The sequence below is a fragment of the Vidua chalybeata genome, chromosome 12 (genome assembly GCF_026979565.1).
Source record: "Vidua chalybeata isolate OUT-0048 chromosome 12, bVidCha1 merged haplotype, whole genome shotgun sequence".
Lineage (NCBI taxonomy): Eukaryota > Metazoa > Chordata > Aves > Passeriformes > Viduidae > Vidua > Vidua chalybeata.
The window spans coordinates 9,516,149-9,540,341 of record NC_071541.1 but is presented as its reverse complement, the minus strand read 5'-3'; the positions used below and the strand labels follow the sequence as shown (position 1 = coordinate 9,540,341).

Genomic DNA, 24,193 nt, shown 5'->3' with positions numbered 1-24,193 from the left:
TTCTGAACAGCAATGCAAAGGTTAGAGGTGTAGAAATGTGAGGAGGGGGACTTCTGTACAAGCATGGGTGAGCAGAGTAACATCATCTCTGGCACTTTAGGTTTTCCTTGACAGGATGAAAGTCTTGAGCCCAGTCTGACCCTTAACTAGAACTGTGTTGGGAGCTCACTGGATGCCCAAAGGCAGGCTGTGCCTCTGGCTGCTGTGCTGGGAGAGGAACATCAGCACATGGAAAGAAACTTCAATGTTTTGAGGAAGGCAAAACATTGAGTCAAAACAGGTGCTCTGTCTCAGCAGCTGGAAGATGTTACAGTTCCAGAACAACTCCCTGCCACCAGCACTGCCAGCCCTCTATAACTATTTCTGAAAATCTTCTGGTTCAAATGAGTTCTTGGCTTTAGCAACATGATTTGGAGGATTTAAAGTTCAATATTTTTGTCTGTGCTAATGCTCTATGGGCGTTTCTATCACCTGTCTCGAGCTCTGACAGTGTGTGGTAGCCTGAAGCTTCAGCTGTACAGCAAGTGACATTTCCAAAATATGAAAGGCTGGGTTGGGAGTGCCCCAGCTACTGTGGCTTAAACCTGTATTTCATTAGCAGCAAGGGCTCTGGGCTGCTATTTCAGGTGACCGGTACTGAATCCAGTCCTACCTCAGTGCTGCAGCGCTGGGGGACAGCAGTTGGATCAGTCTGTCTGTGCTGTCTTGGTGTTTATGCTTTGGACTGTCATAGTAACCCCAGGAGCAGCCCCTTGCCAGGATGTCCTGTGGCCTTGCTGGGATGTCACAGGATGGTCAGTGATAAACCCGTGCTCCAGCCCCAGGGCTGGACTGTGGGCAGAGGAGCAGCACTGTAATGTTTAGAATGCAAGTTCTGTTTCACATCCCTCTGGAGCAGGAGCCTTCTCCTGCCAGCCAAAGCCCAAATTCCCTCCTCAGCCAGGATGAGGGGAGGGAGGGGGTGCTTTCCCTGGCTGTGGGAGGGGATCCCAGACCCTGCTAAGCCCCTGAAAATACACACTAGGAAACCTGAGACTCCCACCTGGCTCTGGCCTGGGACCAGCCTGCCAGCTTTCCTCTTCTGAACTCTTAAAATAATCCCTCTCTCCCTGAAGTGCCAAAAGTGTTTGTAACAGCCTGCTGAAGGGAATGGGAAGGAAAGGGGTGAGGGAACAGCAGAGATATGGCCACCCTGCAGCTCTCCAGCTCTCTTGAAAAGAATAAAGTGCTGAAGCTCACAGCGCCTGTGTCCCACTGCCTCCATCCCCTTGTGCCAGGATCTGCCGTGCTCCAGGGCCATGGAGGAGCAGGTGCAGCAGGAGATGCCATCAGCCCAGCACACAGGTCAGGCCTTGGCCATAAGGCTCCAGAGAGGAGATCATGCCAGGCTCTTCCCAAGCTAGAGGAGGCCACTGGGACCTGTCAGGCTGTCCTCAGCTGCTCATTCAGTCTAAAAGCATTTAGAGATGTCATTAATATCTCTTGGTGATGGTTTTCCACAGGAGGCCACCACCCCATGCAGGAGGGAGAGGTGTTCAACACGCAATACCAGGTGCTGCACAAGCTGGGATGTGGCACCTTTGCCACTGTCTGGCTGTGCCAGGACATGAGGTGAGGGGCTGAGTGCCATTCAGGGAGGTGGGAAGGGGTGGCTGATGTCCTGGGTGAGGCTGGCCCCTCTTGCAGAAACAGCAGAGCAAGAGTCTGGGAGCATGCCAGGCATCCCTGAGCACAGGGAAAATCTGACAGCAAGATCAGTGGGGTGCAACAAGCAGAGCTGGTCCCCAGAAATCAAAGAATGTAAATGAGGTGGGATCAGCCCTTGCTCTACATTTTCTTTTCTTGTTTAGACCCTGCAGTATCCATGCTCTTTTTCTCTCCAGTCCCTTGCTGGTCCCTGGGGCAGTTGTGCTGCCAGATGCCAGCAGGAGGGATGCCCATGGGCCTGGCATGCTGCAAACCGAGGCCAAGGGTGCCTGCAGAAGGGCAGCACCTTCCCTGAGGAGCCCAGGGCTGGCTGACTGGGAGAAAGGGAAGTGCTGCTAGTCAGGACCACAGATATGCTTTGGCTGACAGCTGTGATTCATTTCCCAGGAGGAAGAAGCAGGTAGCTGTGAAGGTTCTGAAAAGCAGGGAAGGCTTTGCTGATGCTGCCCAGGATGAGGTTGCTTTCCTCCACTGTGTAAGTATATTCTACGGGTCTGTGCTTTGCTCCAGCGGATGGCCACTGAATTCAGGTTTGAGTATCAGCCTCATCATCCCCTCTGGCCTCCAGGTCTCAGTCCAAGGAACAAGGTGGAGAATAGGAAAAAAAAACAAAAGCTGGGGGATTCACAGAAATCACCCTGGCTCAGCACTGGCCTCTGAAACAGGCATTTTCTCCTTCCTGCATCATACTCGGACATGTTAGCTGTGTCTCACTTGCCCTGTTAGCCCATTTATTTTAGCTGAGACTGAAATCCAGCAAAAAGGAGGTATCTGGAGAATGATAAGGTGGATAATCAACAGAAGAAGGTGGTAATGTTCTTAAAGCAGGAGATGGGAGCATGTCTACTGTACCTGTATCATTCACAGAGGAATATCACTCAGAGGACATTGCTGTACCACAACACTGATAGTGAAGTAAAAGGAAATATCTGCACTAGAAAAATATACGATGTACCAAAACACGATAAACATCCGAAGTCAGACAACTTCTTCTGGTCTCTGCTAATGGAGGTGATAATTAGGTGTCTGTATCTGGGTTGTAGCAAAGTTGCCTTTGAAGTTGGCTTGAACTGCTAGTTCTAGAAAACTTGTGGTTACAATTCTTCAAGTTTGCTCAAATACAAAGTTACATCAGCTTCAGATGAGTAAAGCTATTAAATTCTGCATTTTAAATTACTCTGTGGCCTTTCTCCAACAGGTTTGAGAAAGGTTTAGTTAACCTGTAAATCTGTAGGCCCTATCTAAAGGGAGATGAGCCAGATGCAGTGATGCAAGAGGAAGTACCAAGTGGCACCAATTTAATGTAATCAGAGTGCTGCTTTTCTACACATCAGCACAACCCTGTGTAGAGAGTGAGCCTTACCCCTGATTTATTATTAATTCTGGGAGACATGCCTGCCCATTCAGCAGCACACAGCTGTTTCCCAAGGCTTGTTACCACCAGCACTGGGGGGTTAGTGCCTGCAGAACTGCCAGAAGAGATGATCTGGTCTCTGCTTCCAGGGCTGCTCACTTCTGTTGTGCCAGAACAAATCTTCTAACACTGGTGCAGGTGGATCTGGTATCTGCAAAATGAGCCAAACCAAAACGCTGGCAGTTGTGGCCATGAAGAGAGGAAAAAAACAGCATGAATTGCTGCACCAGGATAAGTGCTCTGAGAGAGCAAGCCCCTGGTGCTCCTTATCACACAGGTGTGTGGTGCTGTAGCACCTGTGCCTGAAGATTCACTCAGCACAGTACCCTGGGCCAACAGCACAAGTCCAGGCGGGTATAAGGACAAGCTGAGCACAGGATGCTGCTTCCACTGAATGCTCCCCTGGCCTGTTGCAGTTTCCAGCTGCAGATTTCTCGGGTAAGGATGATGCTTGTGTGGGCAGGAATTCTCAGTGGATTTATCTTGAACCCTTGCAAGTCCCTGTGAGATTCAGTAACCGCAGCCCCCTGTAACAAGAACTGTCTCCAGTCACCTACGTGCTGTGTGAAGAACCACGTCTGCTTTGTTTTTGGAGCTACTACATGCTGGGTTTGAAGACCCCTGGCTCTAGTAGAAAACGTGTTCACCCTCTCCACTAGCCCTCCATATCCTATAGATTACTTGCCCACAGCCAACCTTTTTCCAGCACAAAGAAGCCCCCTTCACTGTGTTCTTCCAGCTGTGCAAGCTCTCTCTACCCTGGTAAGACAAGTAGCATTCGAGTGGCCAAAGACAGACACAATGTCTCTGCCTCTCTGCAACCCCTTGAGGGAAATTGCCGAAGGGCTGGTGTGAGGGAAAGGAAACGGACAGCCACTGATGCTGGGAGCAGAGAGCTGTCTTCTTGGGGGAATCCCCTTCCAGCACAAGCAGGAGCACTTTCTGGGTCTGCCTGGAGAGAATAAGCAGCAGGAAATGTGCTAGATACGATTAGCAGGACTGGTGTGGGTTGTTTTGACACTGTGAGTGTAATGGTCCCACCTGGTCAAGAGCAAGACAAAACATACAAAAACTCATTCCTGGTTTTCCTGATGTTGTTTTCATGGGATTTGTCATGAAGTGCCAGAAGAGAAAGTCTGTCAGATAGGATAAAACAGGTGCAAAGTGTCCTTGTGCACATATATGTCTCTGATTGCAGCTTTCTTGGACTCCTCCCCCTCAGGTAAACTGCATGAAGAAGAAGGACCTGGCAGGAGAAAACATCGTCTGTTTGTTAGATGACTTCAGAATGATTGGAGAGAATGGTTTCCATATCCTTCTGTGGAGAGTGCTTTTCAGGGCCAACAAAGCCTGGGCTTGCCTTGAGGAGCCACAGAATGGTGTAAACCTGACTGCTGTGCTGCCATGAGGAGGATGAACAGGGCACAGGAGCGTGGCTGAAGGGGAAAGGCTGAATTAGGAGGTATTTGGTTGCTTTGGTGAAAGGCAAAGTTTTGGTGGTTACACCTTTCTCTGTTAGTGAATCCCTAACTCTTTCCCACATGCGTGCCTGGTATTTGAGGTGCTGGGTCCTTCCATTCGATGTCTGATGGGAAACTACACAGCCCAGGGACTGCCCTTGCCTTTTGTGAAAAAGTCTTTACAGCAGGTGAGAACTTAGCTGCAATCAGGCAAAGGTGCCAAGGGGCTGTTGGCTGCGGGACATGCCACAATCTTCCTCCCAAGGGGAAGGACTTGGGTGTTACTGCCTACGCCTGCAGCCTCCTCAGGTTTGGGAAGGAGTCAGGGCCACAAAGTGCCAAAAGCCAGCAGATGTACACCAGGGAGTCAGGCCTTCTGTTCCCACCAGCTCAGTAATCATTGGGTTCTCTGCTGCTTGTAGAAGTAGCGGGGGACAAACAGCCTGCTGTAGTTCTACTTCTTGTGGGCAAACCATCTCTGCCCTCCTGCTGCCCAGAGAAGTCCCCTCTGGCAGTAATGCCAGACTGCTGGCATTTGCCTTGGCATCCAGCTGTGGGTAGCGCTGTCAGCTCCAGCAGCTTTCTGCATGGTACCGCTGAAGGCTGCTCAAGGTCTCCCTCCCATCTTTACAGGAATTTCTAAATTGCTGATTTGGTCAGCAGGTTCTTTCCACCTTGAGGTTTCCTTGTGCAGAGCCAACTTTTCCTTCATCCCCTGTAAGGATGTGTTGTGCCTATTTAAAAGATGGTGAAAAGTTAGTTTCCTCAGGGCTGGCTCTGCTTAAGGAATGGGAAACCTGAGTGAGGCCTCAGAATAGTTAAAATTACTTTTTGCCTCTCGTGCTGAGATTCATCAGAAGTCTGCACTCTTGCCAAGATGAAGACTTGCTACCCTGATTCCTGTGCCCTTCTAGGGATACTAAGAAAGAAAATTGCTTCCTCCTTCATCCTATTTTCTGTAGTAGCCTCTCCTTTCTCTAAAGAAGCTCCACTAACACCTGAGTAAGTTACACAAAAATGTAGTGCCATTACCTCTGTGCTCCATTTCACACTCAGGCTTTTGCATATACATTATCTGTTTTAATTGTAAAATCTCAGTTCTGTTTTCCCCCTTCAGATCAGCAGCAGGGCAGTATTTACTTCTGATTCATTCCAGTTTAGTTATTTAAATCTTTCCCCACATTTCACAGTTACCATTTAAGGCTGATATTTCCCTGGGGCTGGTGTTCATCCCAGAATAGAATTTGATAATACAGAGAATATTTACCAGTCCTTTATGACTGACCAGAGTGTAAAAGAACAAACCTAAATCTCCCCATAGCCTTTCCTCTGTTATTGATTTCTGATAGTGAGTGTTCATCTCTGGTAGGTGTTGTTTATCTCTCCCCTGTGACAGGCCAGGCTCTCCCTGCTGCATCACAAGCTGTTGTTTCCCTACATGGCTCTCCTGCAGGGCCCTGAAATCCTCTCTCTGCACTCACTCATGGTCTCTCCCCCTCCTGTCTGTGTTATCCTGTGTCTTCTTTCCTTGTATGATGGGACACCCTCCCATGCCTGTCATTGACACCAGTCCCTTTACATGTCACTGTCATTCAAATGGAAGTTGGGGGCTGGTTATAAACAGTGGCAAGGCACAGAGGTCCCAGGACACAACAGCCATACAAACAATAATGTTTTTTCAGGAGAAAGTTCAGCTTTGTAATCCTAATAGCCTCCTCATAGCCCCATCCTTCTCTCACCTCCCTGGGCTTGCCCATCTGTGCTGATATCTGTGGACTGTCACGCTGCCTTTTGCTGTGTGTCACCCCAAACAGCCCTTTCCTCACTGGGCTGTCCAGGCCTCCACTTGCTTCTGGGGCTCTGCTGCCATGTGGGGTGATGAAACCCTTGTGCCTGCTGCACAAGGCCACCCCAACAGGAAACCATTTATTGCCAATAGGTACCATCAGTGCCCAGACTGTCCCTGGCTTGCACTCCCGCTGTGCCCGCTCTGGCAGCTGCTGGGGCAGGAGAGGCGGTGGGGACGCTCTCAGGGCTGGTGTGACAGTGCTGCCTCATTGGCCAGGTGCTGGCAGGGCTGCACTTCCTGCACAAGTGCTGCCGCATCATCCACGCAGACATCAAACCAGAGAACATCCTGCTCTATGGGCGCAGCAAAAGGCTCCAAAGGCTTCTTATGGCTACACTCGACTGCGACCAGGGAACAGAAGGGAGGCTGAAGGGAGCAGGTGAGCATGCCAGGGCTTTTTTAACAAAAAAAATGGACTTAGGTGTTTATTGGCAGGAGAGAAATGAGAGGCAGCAGGTACAGATACCTTAGGAAAGTTCACATCTCCTACAACAGCCAGTACAAAACATTATAGCCAGCTTATGCTGCTGAAAGGCCTCTCCTTTCTCTGCTTAACACAAACACCAGGCTGGGCTCAAGGCACCTACAGAAATGTGGTCCTGCAGGTGGGTTTGTGTGAAGGACAACTACAGGTCACAGATATCTGTTAAGAGCCCCACCACAACCTCGGAGCTCCTTCTCAAGGCTTTAGGTGCAGGACAGTTCCACGTGCCTGATATTTTCAGCTGCTGAAAGCTTTACATACAAAAAGGCTTGATCAGAAAGCTGTATGACACTCCTGCTCTTTATTTCCCTCATTTCTGAGGTTTGTGGGAGACTTGTATGTGCTGCTAATCTTCAAGGTCTTCTGAGACATAATTTATGTGCATAGAATGGTGTGAATATTGAATAAGATGTAGGGCTGGAGAGTTTCTCGAGAGATTATCTCGTCTCCCAGCACTGAGACCTTTCATATTATCCTTGCACTGTGTTCTCCTGTGAGCATTTCTCCCATGACAGTGTTGTTTTGTCTCTCAAACTCTGGGGCAATCAGGGAATGCTAAATTAGTGACCGAGTCTTTTGCTCAGAGCAGAAAAGCACAATATTAAGCATTGGCTGACAGCTCACTGTAAGGCACTAAACCAGGAATTACCTTTTTCTGGGATCATATGAAGCGTAACCTCCACATTGCTTGCCAAGCAGGCTGTATCCAAGGTCTGTGACTGCCAGGGTTGCTGAAGGCTCAGAAGAAATTACAGATGTTTTGGTTCTGACTGGTGCTCTCCTCTGGGCCCACAGTAATTTAACCTTGGTGCTAGAGGAACCTTGCAGCAGGACAGGCGCATGTAGTCTGTTCCACTGTTCCACTCCAAGCTACTGTTCTCCCAAACATTCTCTTATGTTTTTACTGAATACCAGGTCTTCTTTTGTGTTCCTTCAAAAAAGAGGGGTGGCATTTGATTTATGATAAAAAGTATTTAGGAGCTTTTAGGCCAAGAAACATACCTCTCCTGTGGTAAGTGGTGTGTACCTGCTGGTTCAGAAAGACCTGATTTCTCTTTGTCCTTTCCATCTAGGAGGTGATCTTGGCAATCAGTTGGAAGAATCTGACTTAATGAGCATAGAGGTGAAAATTGCAGATCTAGGAAGCGCATGCTGGACAGTGAGTCTGCTCCAAGTCTCAATCCCGTGACAATGTGGGATGCTGTGTGCTTCTTTCCGTGCCACACCGTGTGCCCCTTTACAGCTGAACAGCTATTTCAGAGATGCCAATATTGGGGGGTGTTATGTTTGCCACTCTCAGCTCCAAGCTGTGCATGGTCTTCCTGAGACAGTCAGTTTTGGACTTTTCTCCAGCTTGCAGTTAGTCCCTACAATTAGAAATTTAACTATGTTCAGTGTGAAATGGTGGAGGTAGATTCCCACCGGTGTCAGTGGGGCCAGGAACGTGCTGGCTGTGCCCTACACAAAGCTGAGAACACACATTAATTTGTGTCCCCAAGTGTCCTGTCGCTGCACAAGAAGCTTGTGACCACCAGTGCTGCTGTGACTGGTTTAAGGAGTTTGTTTCTGTTTTAGTACAAGCCTTTTTCCAAGGAGATACAGACCCAGCCGTACCGTGCCCTGGAAGTGCTTCTTGGATTAGACTACGGCACTCCTGCAGATATCTGGAGTACAGCATGCCTGGTAGGACTGAGGACAGCACTGTGTGTGTAGGGGAGGTGACAGAGATTACCTGGCCAGGGCAGCATGTCCTTAGCATCCACCTACCCATGTAAAGAAAGCTTCCTTTCTGAGAAGGCAAAAGGGGCACTCGTTCACTCTAGGGCAAAAGTCTGCTGCTGGTACGACCCACTCCTAATTTAGTTTAAGCTCTAAGGCAATTCACACTCCATGTAGATTAGCTCAGAGGCTTGCCTGCATCAAGCACAGGCTGCTTTTCATCCTGATGGAGATAAAGGTGTTGTTTCACTGTGGTACAGATCACACCAGTGTGAGTATTTCCACATTTGAGGATCCGTTTTGTGTGATAAAGAGGGCAATATGAGTTAGTGGGCAAGGAAAACTCCAAGACAATTAGTGAATTAACATTGTTAGTCCATTTCTAGGCATTTGAAATGGCAACTGGAGAGTGTCTATTTGATCCTCAACCTGGGAAATACTTCTCCAGAAATGATGGTAGGACTCCATGAGTTTTTTTATTCATTTCACTGACAGAAGTGTCAATGTCTGTATCTAAATTTGTCTTCCTTCCCTCCATCTAGATCATGTTGCTCGTATTATTGAACTCTTGGGAAGAATTCCTCCTCAAATTGTTTTCTCATGGAACAAGTCAACAAAATTTTTCAGCAGGCCAGGTAAGAACTAGCATAAGGAAGTTTATTTTAAAAACCACTGCAGATCTCTGACACACTCCTATTCAGCTCATGCTGAACTCCCCCAAAAGTTACTCACACAATGCAGGCTACAAGCAGGAATGGAACACAAATGAAAATTTCATAGAGCAGTAACACTCCCTGCCCTGCCTATCTTTGCAATCCATGAGCATTCCAAGGATGAATGCAAAATCCTGAAAAATGGTCATAGCAAAAACACTGAACAGGGAAAGCATTTCCATTCTTTCTCCTTTAGATTTGGAGAAAATGGAAATGCAGACAGGAAACAGCTCCATGCCAGGAAGGCTGAAGAGTGTCTAACAGGCTGCATTTCACACGTTCACTGACAGAGAACAATGATGATCAGGAACAGGGCACTCATATCCTTCCAATGTGGCTGCTATATTTAGTCTTCTGACCCAACTGCAACATCTCTTCTGTTTGATTCTCCCCAGTTCCTTTCCCTTTGACTCATGAGTCTTGAAACCCTTGACCACAAGGCATCACATGACTCCACCCTTCTGCAATTTGGCCTATCATCCTTCTCCGCTTTCATGCTTACCAGCCTACCCACAGTTCATTCAGTGCTTAGTACTGGTCCCATGCTGGAATTTAACAAGCACCTCCCTGCACATCCATATCCTTTGCTCACACTTATGTATTCTCTGGTGCTTGAAAGAAATGAGTCAAAACTAGCTCTACATTCACTCTCCCTGTGAGCCAACCCGGCCTGACCACACATGCCTAACTTGAATCACTGTATTTACACCGTGCACTCCCCAGGACAAGGGTTGCTTCTCGCTCAGTCAGACACTCTGCTGGGCCCCACAGAGCTGGCTAGCACATAACAAATTCAACAAGAATCTTAGGAGCTCTGACACTGAAATAGCATGATGCATCTGGGTGCCTGTGGGCAGGCACAGGGTACAAGCAGCAGTGGCTCTGGCATGGTTATTCTGGGAACACTTTGTGCACTCTTGGCACATTCTCACCTAAGAAAAGTACTCAGGAACAGGGAGACTCCAAACACTAGCTTGAAAAGGTGGTTCCTAAGAAGCACCCGAGAGCCAAACCTGCAAGGGGCAGCGCAGGTGGAGCTTACAGAGATAATTCCAAGAAGGCGGCAAAGATCTTTCGGGATGCTTTGGGTTAATTCTGAGGCGAGGCGCGGCAGCCACAGCCGCGCAGGTGTGACTGAGGCGCTGTGCCCACGCTGTTTCTGCCAGGCGCGCTCCTGCGGCTCTCCCGGCTCTTTCCCCGTAGCCTCCCCGGCATCCTGGCGGACCGGCACGGCTGGACACCGCAGGAGGCGGCCGCCTTCGCCGCCTTCCTGCTGCCCGCGCTGCACTACGCGCCCGAGCGCCGCGCCAGCGCCGCGCAGAGCCTGCGGCACGCCTGGATCGCCGCACCGTGACCCGACCCGGCTGTCCCCGCCTGGCGGCTCCGCGGGACCCGCCGCAGCCACCGCACCGCCCCTCCCGCGGGGGCGGCGGGGCCGGGCCGGCTCTCACGGCGGGGGCGGCCGTCCGCGCGCCGCCCCTGCCGAGCGACTCCGGAGCGGGGCGGCGGCTGCGCAGCCTCCGGTGGGATCCCGCGGCTCCCTCCGCGCCAGGGCTCCACTCCCTTCCTCCCGCGTCCCTGCAGCGCTGCGGACCGCACGCATCGCTCACTGCGAGCAGCCGCATACGCGGTACACGGACACCGGAACCGGGCGGAGCCCCTCGGCCGAGCGCGGACACCGAACGCCGCGGGGCTCCTCCTACCGCGGAGGGGCTGTCCCTCCGCCTCGCTGCCCCGAGGCCTTTGTTCGGGGCTCAGGGACGGCGGCCGGCCAGCTGTGGAGGCGCTGGCCCCGCCGGCCCGGCCCGAGGAGGGGCGGTCTCAGCCCCGAGCGGCCCCGCCGGGACCCCGTGACGGGACCCCCGGCCCGGCCCAGCCCCCCTCCCACTCAATCCCGCGCGCGCGGACGTGCCGCGCGGCAGGCCCCGCGCGCGCGCCGCCGCGCAGGCGCCCTGCGCCCCCCTCCGCCCAGACCTGCCGGCCGCCCCCCGCACCGCCCCTTCGTTCTGCCACGTGTCCCGACGCGGGAGTCGCCCCGCGCCGAGCGATCGCGCCCCGCCGGCCCCGCCCCTCGGCACGTAGCGCGGCTCGCCCGGCGGGCGCTGCCGCAGCCCGCCCGCCCCGCATCGCGTCGACGCTGCCGGCGGCCGCCCCCTCCTCTCCGCGCCGAGTGGCAGCGCCGCGCGCCAATGGGGCGCCGGGACCGTGGGGCGCGCGGCGGGGCGGGCGCGTGGAGCCCAATGAAGCGGCGGCAGGGGCGGGGCCGCCGGGCGAGGTCGCCAATGGTGAAGGAGGGAGGGCGGGGCTGTGGCGGCCGCGGGCGCCCCGGCGGGGCGGGACGCGGCGGCGTGACAGCCAACAGGGAGTGGGGTGGGCGTGCCCGGGGCGCCCCTGGCGCCGGCGCCGGGGATCCCCGTGTACCCAGTGCCGTTTCCGCCCGGCCCGGGGAGAAGCCGCCGCTGCCGCCGGGGGAGGGGCCGCCGCTGCCGCGGCTGAGCGCTCGCTCTCGCCGGCTGCCCGGGACACGCCGTGGCGCCGAGCCGGGCCTGGTGCCGCGCAGGGGCCCGGGGAACGGGCCGGCCAGGTAGGCGGGAACCGGCCGTACCCGGCGGCGGGAGGGAACGCTGGGGCGGGCGGCTGGGCGGACGGCCGCGGGGGCTCCTGCGCGGCCCGCGGTCTGACACTCTGGCCTGCGCTTCCTTGGCAGCCCGGCCGGCAGCGCCCCGCCGTGCCCCCGGAGGCCCGGCCCGAGCTGACCCGGTCCGGCGCGGTGTGCGGGCATCATGGCGGGCCCGGCGGTGCGCGGGCTCGGGACGCTGCTGGCCGGTGCAGTGCCAGGGCCGGAGTTGGGGCTGGAGCGGCCGCGGGGCTTTGTCGTTGAAGGCGAGCGCCGGGGAAGCCCCGCTGCAGCCCGGCCTTCTCCGCGCCCCCGTGTCCTCGCATTGTCCCGAGGGGCCGCGGAGATCGTTGTCCGGCTCGGGGCAGCCTCCGGGCTGTGGCTGCCCGCCCCGAACCGCCGGCCCCTCCTGGCCTCGGTGGAGGCGGTGTTTGACCTGCATTTTCTGCTTTCTCATGGTGCCCGCGCGGCGCCTTCCTCCGTAACCCCCGCTCCCGGCGCCGGCGGCTGCAGCGCGGATCCTCCCGCATTTCCTCGCCCGTCACCGCGGCCACCGCCGGCGCAGGGGGGGGTTCCCCGCCGCGCTACCCGCGCCCCGGCCCCGCTCCGACCCCCGACGGCACCGGCAAGGTCACTGTCGGCCGGCGGCTCGTCCTTGGGTGCCGGTGACCGGAGTTCACCGCCGGGCCGGGTGGGGAAGCGGCGCCGGGCAGTGTCTCGCCGTCCCGGGGGAGGGAGAGAGGCGAGGCCGCGTGTGGCCCTGTGGAAGCGGGGGGGGGTTCGCAGCCCTTTCCCGGCCGTGTCCTCGTGTTCCTCTGATACCAGCTGAGATCCTGGGTGCGCTGTTGCGGGGGGAAGAGCGTGTTCTGCGGGGCTGGAGAGGTCACGGGGTGCTGCAGGGCTCCTGTGGCTGCTGCGGGCTCAGGCCATGATGTAATGAGAGCACTGGGGGTACGGCGGGGGTGAATCTCTCTCCTTAGGTGAGGGAAGAACTTGATGTTGGTGTCTGATGGTGTGCTGGTACATTATGGATTTCAGGCAGTTGCCCCCACCCTGACTGGGTGTTGCTGCTGGAATCTAAATCCAAAAAAGGAATTTCTTATTTTCTTTCAATAATCAGAGATTCCTCTTTTCACTTGTATAGGAAATACTAGGATTTCTTTTTTTCTGCTTCTTGTGGTTGACCCAGGAAGTCATCTCGTTGCCAGCATTTAGGGTTTTTTTTTTTTTTTGCCGTCGAGGTGCAGGGAGGAGGGTGTTGCTGTGCTCTGGATCCTGTGGGTAAGCGTTGAAGGCAGTGACAGCAGCTGCTGTTGGCTCTGGAGCTCTGGTTGCTATGAGAAAAGCTTCACTAGACTTGGCTGCTATCTCCAGGGAAGGACAGCAGAGCAGCCTCCATTAGTGTGGTGGTACAGGGATGGCTCGCTCATGTTCAGTAAAGGACTTTACCTTTTGGGCTGTTTCCACAGGCTTAAGGCAGAAGCAGGGGTATGTTTTGGTCCTGTGGGACAAAATTGTCCAAGGTGGGTTTCATCACCATTCTTGAGTTGATGGAATTGCATTAAAGTGTGTGTTGGAAGCCCCAAATTACCCTTTCCACATATTTTGGTCTGTGTGAAAAGTAGGACAGCAAGAATTGATATGATCTTCCTGTGAAGTGAAGGCTGCAGTTGTGTCTTTTTTGAACTCCAGTCTCCTTCCCAGCCAGTAACAGAGCCAGATGCTTTTCTTATTGTTTGTATGTCTCCTTCCTCCCCTCCCAGCGCCTGGGCCCCACTTGCCTTATTGACTGGAATTTCTGCTGTGTGCAGTGGGTGTGTGCAGCAGACACCAGCCTGCTAGTGCTGAGGAGGGATTTTCCATTCACAGACCAGGGAACTGTCAAAATAAAGTCCCGACTCAAGTTTAGGACTGGAATCAGAGAGTGGGGAGAGGAGCTTTCCTCTGATGCAGAGTACATTTTATTCTCTGAGCTTCTTACATGCTTGTATGTCAAAATGTGTAGGAAATGTTGCCCTTCTGTGGAATAAGGAGGTAAAACTCCTGTGGATAATGGGAAAGATTCCTCCCTTTCGGCTGACTCAAATGCTTGAAGGAACAGTTTGCAGGAGGCCATTTTTGACGTGACTCTGTATTGTGGAATCTGCCAGCTCCCATCCACACTCTGTCTGCCTGACTGCAATAGCTTCCTTTTTTTTTTTTTTTAAAGGAAGAATGAGTGCCTTTCTTATCTGCTTAACTAACCATTTGGCACTGGCCCCTGTCTGTATGATACTGTGCTGTCGAGTTAGAGCTATCAGCATATTCCAGTGCGTTTGTTAGAGATGAAACTGTTAGTTGAGGTATGCAGCATGGGAATACATTAGCATTAGAAAACACTGCCATCTTTGTAAACTAACACCTATCATGGGGAGCCCCTTGCCCTGGCCTGAGTTACCCAAATCAGAATTACTATGAGCTTGAAGCAAAAAAATTCCAGGACCAGAATAATGTGAGAGAGATTAAAATATGCCCTTAAATCCGCTTGACTGGCACCAGTCATGTGGTAGGTGCCAAACTCTGAGTAGCTTTTATATTTGAGGATCTGTAGCACACAAATTGCCTCACAAGGTGGGGTGAGCAACTTTCAACCCCCCTAAAACACATCACTCTCTGGGGCTAGAGGTGTAGTCTGCTGCCTAACATGGAGTGACATGACACCAGTACTGTACTCTGAATTTTGTGAGTATGAAATCTGCTCCTTGTTTTAATGAAATACAGAAAGTGATCTTCATGGCCCTTTAGACTTTGTTTACAGTCTCTCTGTAGGTTGTTTACAGTCTCTCTGTAGGTTATAATGGGGAATTGGTCCATTGCCTCACATTCTTTTGGATAACTGGCACCGCTTTGACAAGGCCCTGGCTCTTCATTTTACTGTCAAATCCCAAGTGACCTGAAAGTAATATTCCTTAGCTAATGTTGTCTGATATTTCCCTACTGCAAGGTGGTGTGATGAAATCCCATGTACATTGGAATCACTTTTTAAAAAGAGCCTCAGTTACCACAAGATTTTATTTTAAAACTAACAGGTCAAAGTTGAAAAAGCACAGGAAAGGGATGGCATTGAACTGGAATCTCAGAACATGCAAAAGGTATGCTCTTTTTTCCGAAGGGAGAAAACCCAACCAGCAATCATGGATTTAAATTTTCCAAATGTTCCTTGAAGTAAAAAAGCCGTTTTTAATTCAAAGCTCCAGGTGCAAAGTGTGCAAGGGAGAACTAAATGTGTGATGTCCCAGACATGTATTTTATTAATCTGTCCAGTCTATGCTTTCTCCCATTTTGGATGATCAGGGTTTTACAAACTTGTGTTGAATGATGTGATGAGATAAAAATGTTTTTATCTATTCTGGCAATATTAAAACAAACATAATGACTGTTCAGAGGTTTGAAAATTCAAAAATCATTGTTCTCATGACATTATTACTGTATTACAAAAGCACATTTGTGTTTTTACTCTGGTGCTGCTTGTGTGTGTAACTCTGAAATTTTGCCAATGAAATTCTGTGTTGTGTGCAGTGTATGAGAAAGAATGCAATAGGCAAACTGTTCTTTATGTGTACAAGATGTAGTAGCAGTGCTTGAGTTGAAATGTTAAACATGCTTAAGTGTATAGCATGTGAGCTGGTAAGTCTCAGTTTCCCCTATGAAACTTTGGCTGCTATTTGATTTTAAAATAAAAATTATGTTGTGTTTTACTTGTCTATTTAGGTTTTTTTTTCCCTCTTCCAATTTAAAAGAAAAATAGCTATGGGTATTACAGCTCTTACAGATTCTACAGCCAGTCTTTGGCTCCCATGACCAACTTGTGGCAAGAGTTAGTGCACAGTAAGTTTGCACTTGCATTGTTAGGGACGGGTTTGTATAAATCTGGCTTAACCTAAACCTTTTGCTTATTTTGATAATGGAAAAAGTCCCAGACCATAATGCAGAAAGAGTTCAGCATTTTGAAACTGTGCAAACTGAGATTTTTTTTTCCCACTTTTTCCTTTTAATTCCTTATTGAAATTGCTTGGGGGATCTTGATTAGGGTTGGTGTTTTTTTTCCACAGGATTTGCTATTTTGGTGGCAATTTTCCAGTATTCCTGTAGCAAATCAGCCGAGCTGCAGCCCCTGTCCCTGCTGAGCAGGGAGAATGTGCAGTGCTCCAGGCCTCCCCGCTGAGCTCACACAGGGGTGGGACTTGCTAAGCTGCTGAAATCGCAGCTAATGCCCACTGAGCATGCTGAGAAACAGTTTTTCAACTGCTCCTAGTTTAAATTTTTTTCTATAATTAGCAAAGATGCTCTTTGTCTTGAAGGATGATCTATGGGACAAATCAGGAGGTTCTGGTTCATCATCCCCCTTCCCCCCTCCCAAGCCAATGGTGAAGTAGTATTTTCCTGTAACAAAAATAGCTGAAGAGATTTTTCCCTCACTTCAACCGATGAGTCTGAACTTGAAAAGCTGTAGCCCAAAAAAAGAAACCTTCAGCAAATAATAGTCTTAATGCTAGTTTCTGTTGCCACAAGTCCTATAGGAGCATCAATATAGTTGTTTAAATTGTAAATCTGCATAATTCTGATCCTTGAATCTAATTTAAATGCTGAAACAAGGAGAACAAACAAACTATATTTTAAATAATATATTTGAGAAATAAACTATTTCTTGGTGAGTTTTATTTTCCTCCTGCCAGACATGCACAAACCCCAATTATTTTAATGAGCAATATGGGAAATATTCAGCAAAGTGTACTGATGTACTCAGACTTTAAGGTGGAAGAATGTGGGAGGATTTGTCAGCGGTTTGAGTGGCAAGCTTTTAGTGAGCGGGAGAAGTAATTTCTTTTGTGGTCAGGAATCTAATAGTCTCACATTCACCAAACATGAAGAAAAAAGAGGGGACTAAGAGAGAGGAACGTAGAAGAGTGGCATTGAGAAATGGTCAGGAATTTGACTTTTAGAGTGAAGTTCAGAAATGATCTGTTTATGCTAAAGTGTAATCCTTATAAACTTGATAACGTAGACAGGTCTTGCATTCCTCCCTGAGGGTCACAGAAGGGCTAAGTTTAGCAAAGGGGAGGTATCCCAAACACTCAGATCTATCTAGTTTTCAAGGCAGCAAACTTTTCTGTTTTCATCCTGTTCTAAACAAGCCTAAGGTTTGGGTTTTTTTGTTTTTGTTTTCACTTAAAGCAGCCTTTTGAGGCAGAATGTGAGTTAGCTTTAAAACCAAAATGCCCTAAAATATTTCAAAGTAATTTCACAGTAGAAAGGTCACAGTGCTTTTGATGTGTTCATATTTAGAACATGATTACAATTGCAATCATACACATTGACAAGAAGATATTGTCTGGATTTGGTAGCTGCTCATTTAGTGACTCAGGCCTATTCCTGTTGTCCTCACAGAACTCATACCAGGGTTTTCTTCTGCAGCCTTGCTGATTTACAGGACAAAAAGTTTTCAGTGACCGTGCCAGCAACCTGGAAAACAGTTTGAAGTTCTTTCTGATACTTTCTTTCTTTCTTGACTTTAAAGCAAGCAGTTTGAAATGCAACTTGTTGATAGGGAAGGCGTGTGAGACCCTGCCACGGAACTTTTTAACAGAACATGCCTGCTGTTACTGATTCAGTAAAGGAAAAAAAAAAAAGAAAAAAAGAGGATGCAGCTTGGAGTTTTAGTTAATTGGCATCAGATTATGTGGCCTCTTGGTTTTGCATGACTTTGAATCATGAAAATAAGTGGCAGAGAATTTTTGAGGATTATGTTGATGGTCATATTTGGCTAAGGAAGCCCACATAAGACAGTATTGCTCACACTGTAGGACAGAAAGTTGCTGCTTGCTTCTGGGAGCAGAATACGGGAGGCGCAGAGGTTATAGCTGATGGAAGGATGAGACCAGGAAGACTGAAACTTTTCATTACAGCTGCAGGTAGTGCAGAGAATGGGAACAGAGGCATATTTTTCAGTGTGGTCATGTTTCCCAGTGCTGTCTCTGCCCAAATTACATCTTTCTGGGAATGCTTTAAGTCAGGTTTTAGGACTGGAACCCCTGCAGGATGCTGGTGTGGAAACTTCTGCCAAGGAGCAGAAGTTCTTAACTGGGTGTTTTTTTTTTTTTAACAGTTCTTAACTGTTTTTATGGGAGAGAGTGAGGAGGTGAGAACGTATCCTTGCTTGTAGGCAGGAAGGAGTACACTGGGGAAAGTTTGAGAACCAATGATTTGGGAAACTGAAGTGCCCTGGGGGTTCAACATGGAGCCCTTAAAATAGCATGCCTCAACCTGAGCTGCACTATCAATTTATAGATACTTGGAAGAGTACACAAGCCTTTTGCATTTGTGTGGCCTTTAACTAAAGACACTAAAACATTATTTGCTGTGTTTCAGTGGCATTGAATTGGAATAGCTTATAATGTTACAAGAGTGCTTTCAGTAATGTGGCTGTAGATTAACTTTTGATACAGCTAAGATCTGGAAGCTTCCTGTATAAATACATCTAAAGTGAACCTTTGAAGAAAAGATGACTGCTTGGTTGAGTTAAGTAGGCTCTGTTTGACTGTAGAGGAGACTGGCTTGCTGGTTCAAAGTTCTCTTGCAGTTCTATGAACTTAAGGATGTTGGGGTTCAAGATGGCCTGGAAGTTAAGAGGGAACAAAGATACTTGGAGGGTGAAAGTCAGGTTCTGAGCTTGTCACAAACTCGCTTTGTTGTGCAGTTCTTCTAATTTCCACCTCGGGCTTTGCTTATATATGGAAATTTGTGTGTTAAACTGGAATGGGTGTTCATGACACACAGTATATTCATTGTACAGCTTTGTGCAGGTTTTTGGTGCACAAGTGTTCCATAGCAGATCAGGCTGACAGCCCTCTTCTTCCCAGTATCACTTTTACCTCTCTTCTGGCCTATGCCTGCCCCAGTAGTGAACTGTTCAGGAAGATTACCATTCAGAAAACAAGTGCATTTCATTTTTGAAAGGAAGAGTTTTCTGCTGGCTTCTGCCTGAACTGCTTGACTGTGGGGTCAGGTTAGCACCAGTGCAGGGAGGGATGGGGAGGCTGCACTGAAGCCGTGCCAGCTGAAGTCAGCTTGAAACTATTGCAGAACTGCACCCTGCGAGCGAGGTTACTCCGGGTGAAGTTACATGAGACAGCTGAGCATATCCAACTGCTCTGCTGCTGAATGGGGGAAGTTTTGTTCCCCCTTGCTCTCTCACCCAACGGGGAGTTCTGCCTTTTTTGTTTGCCAGCTCTGGTTCCTGCTGGATTCCTTTTCTGAACTCCTCCAGCTTGCTAGCCCAGTAGAAAGCTGTGTTGGGGTTATTTTATGTTTTGGGTTTTGCTGGATTATTTTTTTGCCAAGATAGTGAACTGAACTGGCTCACTGAGAGACTTGTCAGGCATCCAGAGCCCTCACAAAATAAATAGGGGAGAGCATATGGGTGGAAGTGCAGAGGATGTGGTGGGGACCAGAGAAGGGGAACAGGGTCTCCGCCTTTCAGTGCCGCGCCCAGCGCGGCCAGCTCAGGCTGTCCCCTGTAACTTCACACTCCTCTGAAAGGAGAGTGAGCCACCATCCCTGCAGGCTGACAAACCTGTGCCAATCCGTGAGTTTGTGCCCTTGATCACTGTGTGTGGAGTGCTTTATTTAGACAAACCCTTAGTTCCCTGCTTGAAAATTGGTGATGTAGTCTTGCCTTCATCTGTTCTTGTTTGTTTGAGAAGCTGGTCAGATGTGAGTTTTAATGTAGGCTTAATCTGTGATGGTGGAGAAGTGTTACAGCCTAAGCTTGGTGCTTAACTGTTTCAAACCAGCAAAATATTGTAGTTGTACTTTTGCAGAAAGTCAGTACAGCTGAAAGCTGGAGTGGTGGCTCATTTTGGATGATTGCAAAAAGTTAATTAGTATAAAAATACTACTAATCTGTGTAAGTAAAACCACACAATGTTTCTTATCTTTTTTTTTTTAACCTAGGAATTAGAAAGTCTTTTTTTTGTACTTACTTGCCAGTCTTTACAGGTAATGAAATACCAAGGTGTGCAGAAAATTATAAATTACTGAAGATATGCTGTCAAATGTATAAAAAAAGATCATGGCGTGAATTCCATATTACTTCACTGAAAATATATGAAGTGTGACAGGAACAACACAAAAATGTAATTCAGCCAAGGCCAGTTGCAGCAGAAACTTCAGTCCTATTTCTTTAATATGGAAAACTTGGTTATAGCAAATTTGAAATAAAGCAATTGTCTGTGCACTGCAGATCCTGTTGTGTGTTGCTCTGTCTGCTCACTGTGAGCTGGGGTTTTGTCTCATACCTAGTGAGACTACTTAGTCTAACAGAACTTGAGGCAGCATTTTGGCTGTTTGTGTTTGAATAAAGGTATTTAAATGTTAGCATGTCATGACATCTCCAAACGTGTATTGCTGTGCAAAAAAAATTCATGATGGGTGTGAGCAGTATGTCTCATAAGCAAGAAATCTCATCTGTTGCAAGGGTAATCTTTTATTTAATGAAAACATTTGCAAATAGGCCCAAATCAATCACTTTGCTTTAGGTGAACCAAGCAGAGTGTATGTGCTGTCTTATCTTTACAGCTGACAGCAGTTGTGAGTCTTTGCAGTGTGGAGCTGAATGCCCAGGTGAGCACTGGGGTGATGTGTACTGAGAGCTATGGGGACTTCATCTGAGTGCTTGTGTCTGCTCCCCACCCATGCCCCAGGATAAGGACTCAGGGTTGGACACATGGTTTATCTGTGACAGTGGCTGGGCAGGAGGTGGAAAGTTATACTAGGACGTTGCATTTTGGGGTAGGCCATCCCAAACCTGTCTCTTTAGATATGTCCTTTATCAGTAGGAAGATCTCTGCTGAGGTTAAAGCTGTGACTTGTGAGATAGCAAAGGAAATACCTTAACTCTACCCTGCAGTGGTATTGTTTGGAGGGGCTGTTTCTTGCACGCTCTGCCTGAGGTGGGAGGCACTTGGATGCCCAAGTCCCAAGGCTGTTGGCATTCTTTTCACACCTAGGGAAATCACCATCAGTGCTGCTAAGAGTGGTGCTTGTTACCTTTCCAGTTTAGCTCCTGAAACACTTGGAGCATGGTGTGGGTCACTCAAAGTCAAGAAGCTGAGCACAGAAGTGTTTACATCTGACAACACAGGTTTGATCTCCGGTGGATTCTCTTTGGCTACTGCAGGCTCAAAGTATCTTTTATGAAACGTTCAGGTACAGAATTTGTAAGAAGATGAAAAACTCACAAACTGGGAAATTACTTTCCCCACAAGCTGCCGTGGAACAACATAAGAGTTGAAATTGATGTGTCACAGTTCCTGGCTCCTGCATTTCTAAGTCTTACATGTGCAGACAGCAGTAATAAATTAATAAAGAATAAAGCACTAGCATGTTCTAAAAGTGAGACTATGCATTCAAACCTGCAGTCATTAGTTAAGCCTCTCTTGGGTGCAGCTTGGGACTGTCAGCTTGAAACTGGTCAGCAGAAATTTGTTGAATCACACTTGGGAAGAGAATCCCAGGGAGAATGAAATGGGATGTCCAAATGTTCATGTAAGTTCTGTGGTTTTTGCAGAACTGTATGAAAGTGTAACCAGGATCCTGTCCATGAAATCCTTTGCTTGAAAATTTTTTTTTTTTTTTTTTTTTTTTTTACAGTTTTTAAACAGTGTCACACAGCAGAGATGGATGGGGGGAGCAGGCTGTTCTTGTAAGCAAAGTTTGTAGCTTTCTGTTGCTCTTCCAGTGTCAGAGTTTAGGCGTCATTCCTTTTTCTGAGTAATAGTGAAGCAGTCTGTTCCCATGAGAGTCACTAGGCTGAGGCAATACTTGAAAGGAATTCTAAAATTTTCAGTTTCACATGAAGAGAAGGTTGTGAAGGAGGAAAAAAGTAGCTTTGACACATATTTTAAAAATGTTGGAGTTGAAGTTGTTGAGAGATGGTTGTTACTGAAATTGTACATGACTTTAAAATGTAGAAATTCATCTTGAACAATGGGACTTTCTGTGAAATTCTTTTAGTACTGAAAAGGTATAATTTAGCTTGGGTTAAAATCTCTGCAGTTACACTGATCATCGCTGATTTTTGGAGTCTGCCACTTCCCTCCCAGGATGTATGTGTGGGTCCTTAGCTTTTACTGACCAGGAATGAAACATGTGAAATGGCCAGTGACTGAAAATTTTTTCAGGTGCTTTTTGCCCCTTAAAGTTCAAGATGAAATGCTGGCAAGATTATGTGTCCCCACTCTTGTTCTGCATAGAGCTAGATAAAGCCCTGGCTTTCATGTCTAGAAACACTGTATGTGACATCTCAGGAGTGGTATTTTGATTTTGCTGATAAAAATATTAAGGCACAAAAAAGGAATTGATTTGCATAGGACATCTTATAGGCAGTGTGGAGGTACAACATATTTGGTGTGAGGGTGTTCTTGGCTTCTGGTCTAGTGGTGCAAAGTGCAGTTTTAGGTGGCTCTCTCACCCACACCAGTCATCACCTCTGCCTACATGTCCATGTTCTGTAGTGTTGTGTTCCTTCTCTATGTATCTTCAGTTTCTTTCAGTAAAGCTGTCAGTGGTTTTAATACTGCTGTTAGTAGGTGTGTGGGGGAGTGCATTATGTAGTGGATACAGGTGAAAACATCTGTATGAGTTGATGATGGGGAAGCATGGTGGTATGAGCCAGGGTGTTTTCCCTGCCTGTTTTCACTAGCTTTATAATGCTCCAAGGTAGTTTGGGTTATGAACAATGCTGCTACTGATTTGTAGCCACAGGACTGATAAGCTATGTAAAGGGGCCTTCAGAGTACTTTGGCAAACTGTGTTTGGATGTCTAGTGTGCACAAAATCTATCTGCATTACTCAGGAAGATAATTCCTGTCTGTGCTGTTTTCCTTCTGTGTTTAGATCGTTCTTCTATCCAACTCTTACCCAGCTGAGGTCTCAATAGTTCTCAGTTTTTCCATAATGACAAAATCAAATTAGCCCTATGAGTGGTGCATGTGAAATTCCTTTTGGTTAAAGCACATTGCCCTGAATATTTTCTGGCTTTTTTTTTTTTTTTTTTTCTTGTGAGAATTCAGCATCTTGTGTTTGAAAGAGAAAAGATGCAGATGAGGAAATGCTGTTGTTTAAGGTACGGGGAGGAACACGTAACTTGTTTCTAGAACATAATCTGTCCAGCTGTGACTTAGTCATCTTCAGTCTTATATAAAATGCATCCAATCTAAATAGTTGAGCATCTCCCTCCTGAATGCGGCAAACCTTTTATGCTTATGTGAAGATGTGAAGCTGTAACAGGCGCAAGGCATCATCTTAGAAGTACCTTCATACTTGTGAACCTGCAGCATCCATCATACTGTCAAGCCTCATTTACTCCTGTGATGGGATTTTTTTTATTTTATTCTGTTCCACATTTTTTTCAAGCTTAAAGAGATTCCTTGCTCTTGGCAGAGAACACAGCACTAATAATTCCAGACAGGAGAGCAGAGAACGTAACGTGAGAACAAGGGTGACTCTTGAATCAGAGTGAAGGTTTTGTTCATCTCTGACAGGGCCAAAAATTGATGTTTAAGGAAGAATGTAAGGTGAGGCGATCACAGGATCTTGGCTAATGTCTCTAACTTCAGTGTAGTAGTTCCTGCTGTTACATTACATGCAGCCCTGCTCTTAGTCACCTGGATTTCAGATAGCTGTTCTTCAAGGAAAGGGGGATAACTTGACTATTATGAAATGCTTTTATATGGATAAACGTATTTCTACACAGGTCCTTTGTTTATATAATTATGGAGGTTTTGGAGGGGTGGGGGAGATTTTTCTTAGTGACAAGCAGGAACTTGTAAGCTTTGTAGGAACTGGCATGTGTGAGTTGAGAGATACTCCATGCTAGTTAAGGGATGATGGACAGCCTTGTTCAGGTAGTCAAGAAAACTGATGTTGTACAACAACTGAGTGTGTTGTTAAATAAATGTATTGATAAAGAGAGGTGTTGATAAATCTTATGACTGTGGACATGGAAGATGACATTTAAAATTCTGTCAATACAGCTCCCATTAATACACATTTCATGAAACTGGGGAAGCTAGCATCTTCAGTCACATATGTATGCAGGAGAAGGTCTCCTTAGGAGAGGTACTTGGAGCTGTGCTTCACTTGGGTAGTTGGAAACATTCTTCAAAACCTTCTGAGAAAGTGTTTGATGT

At 48.2% G+C, this 24,193-nt stretch overlaps 2 protein-coding genes across 2 annotated transcripts in view; both read left to right on the top strand.

Annotated features, from left to right (window-relative positions):
- Positions 1-1,298: 1,298 nt before the first annotated feature.
- Positions 1,299-10,727, top strand: LOC128794125 (SRSF protein kinase 3-like). The gene is made up of 11 exons (XM_053953778.1): positions 1,299-1,344; positions 1,503-1,611; positions 2,095-2,182; positions 4,344-4,431; positions 4,663-4,769; positions 6,647-6,809; positions 7,988-8,073; positions 8,490-8,597; positions 9,020-9,089; positions 9,176-9,268; positions 10,513-10,727. The coding sequence occupies exons 1-11, from the start codon at positions 1,299-1,301 to the stop codon at positions 10,698-10,700; spliced, it is 1,146 nt and encodes a 381-aa protein (XP_053809753.1). The 3' UTR covers positions 10,701-10,727.
- Positions 10,728-11,806: 1,079 nt separating this feature from the next.
- The window catches only part of SETD5 (SET domain containing 5), a 65,225-nt gene continuing 52,838 nt past the window's right edge, over positions 11,807-24,193 (top strand). The window contains exon 1 of the mRNA XM_053954209.1: positions 11,807-11,930. The gene's annotated coding sequence lies outside the window, so the exon portion shown is untranslated. The remainder of the gene's footprint in view (positions 11,931-24,193) is intronic.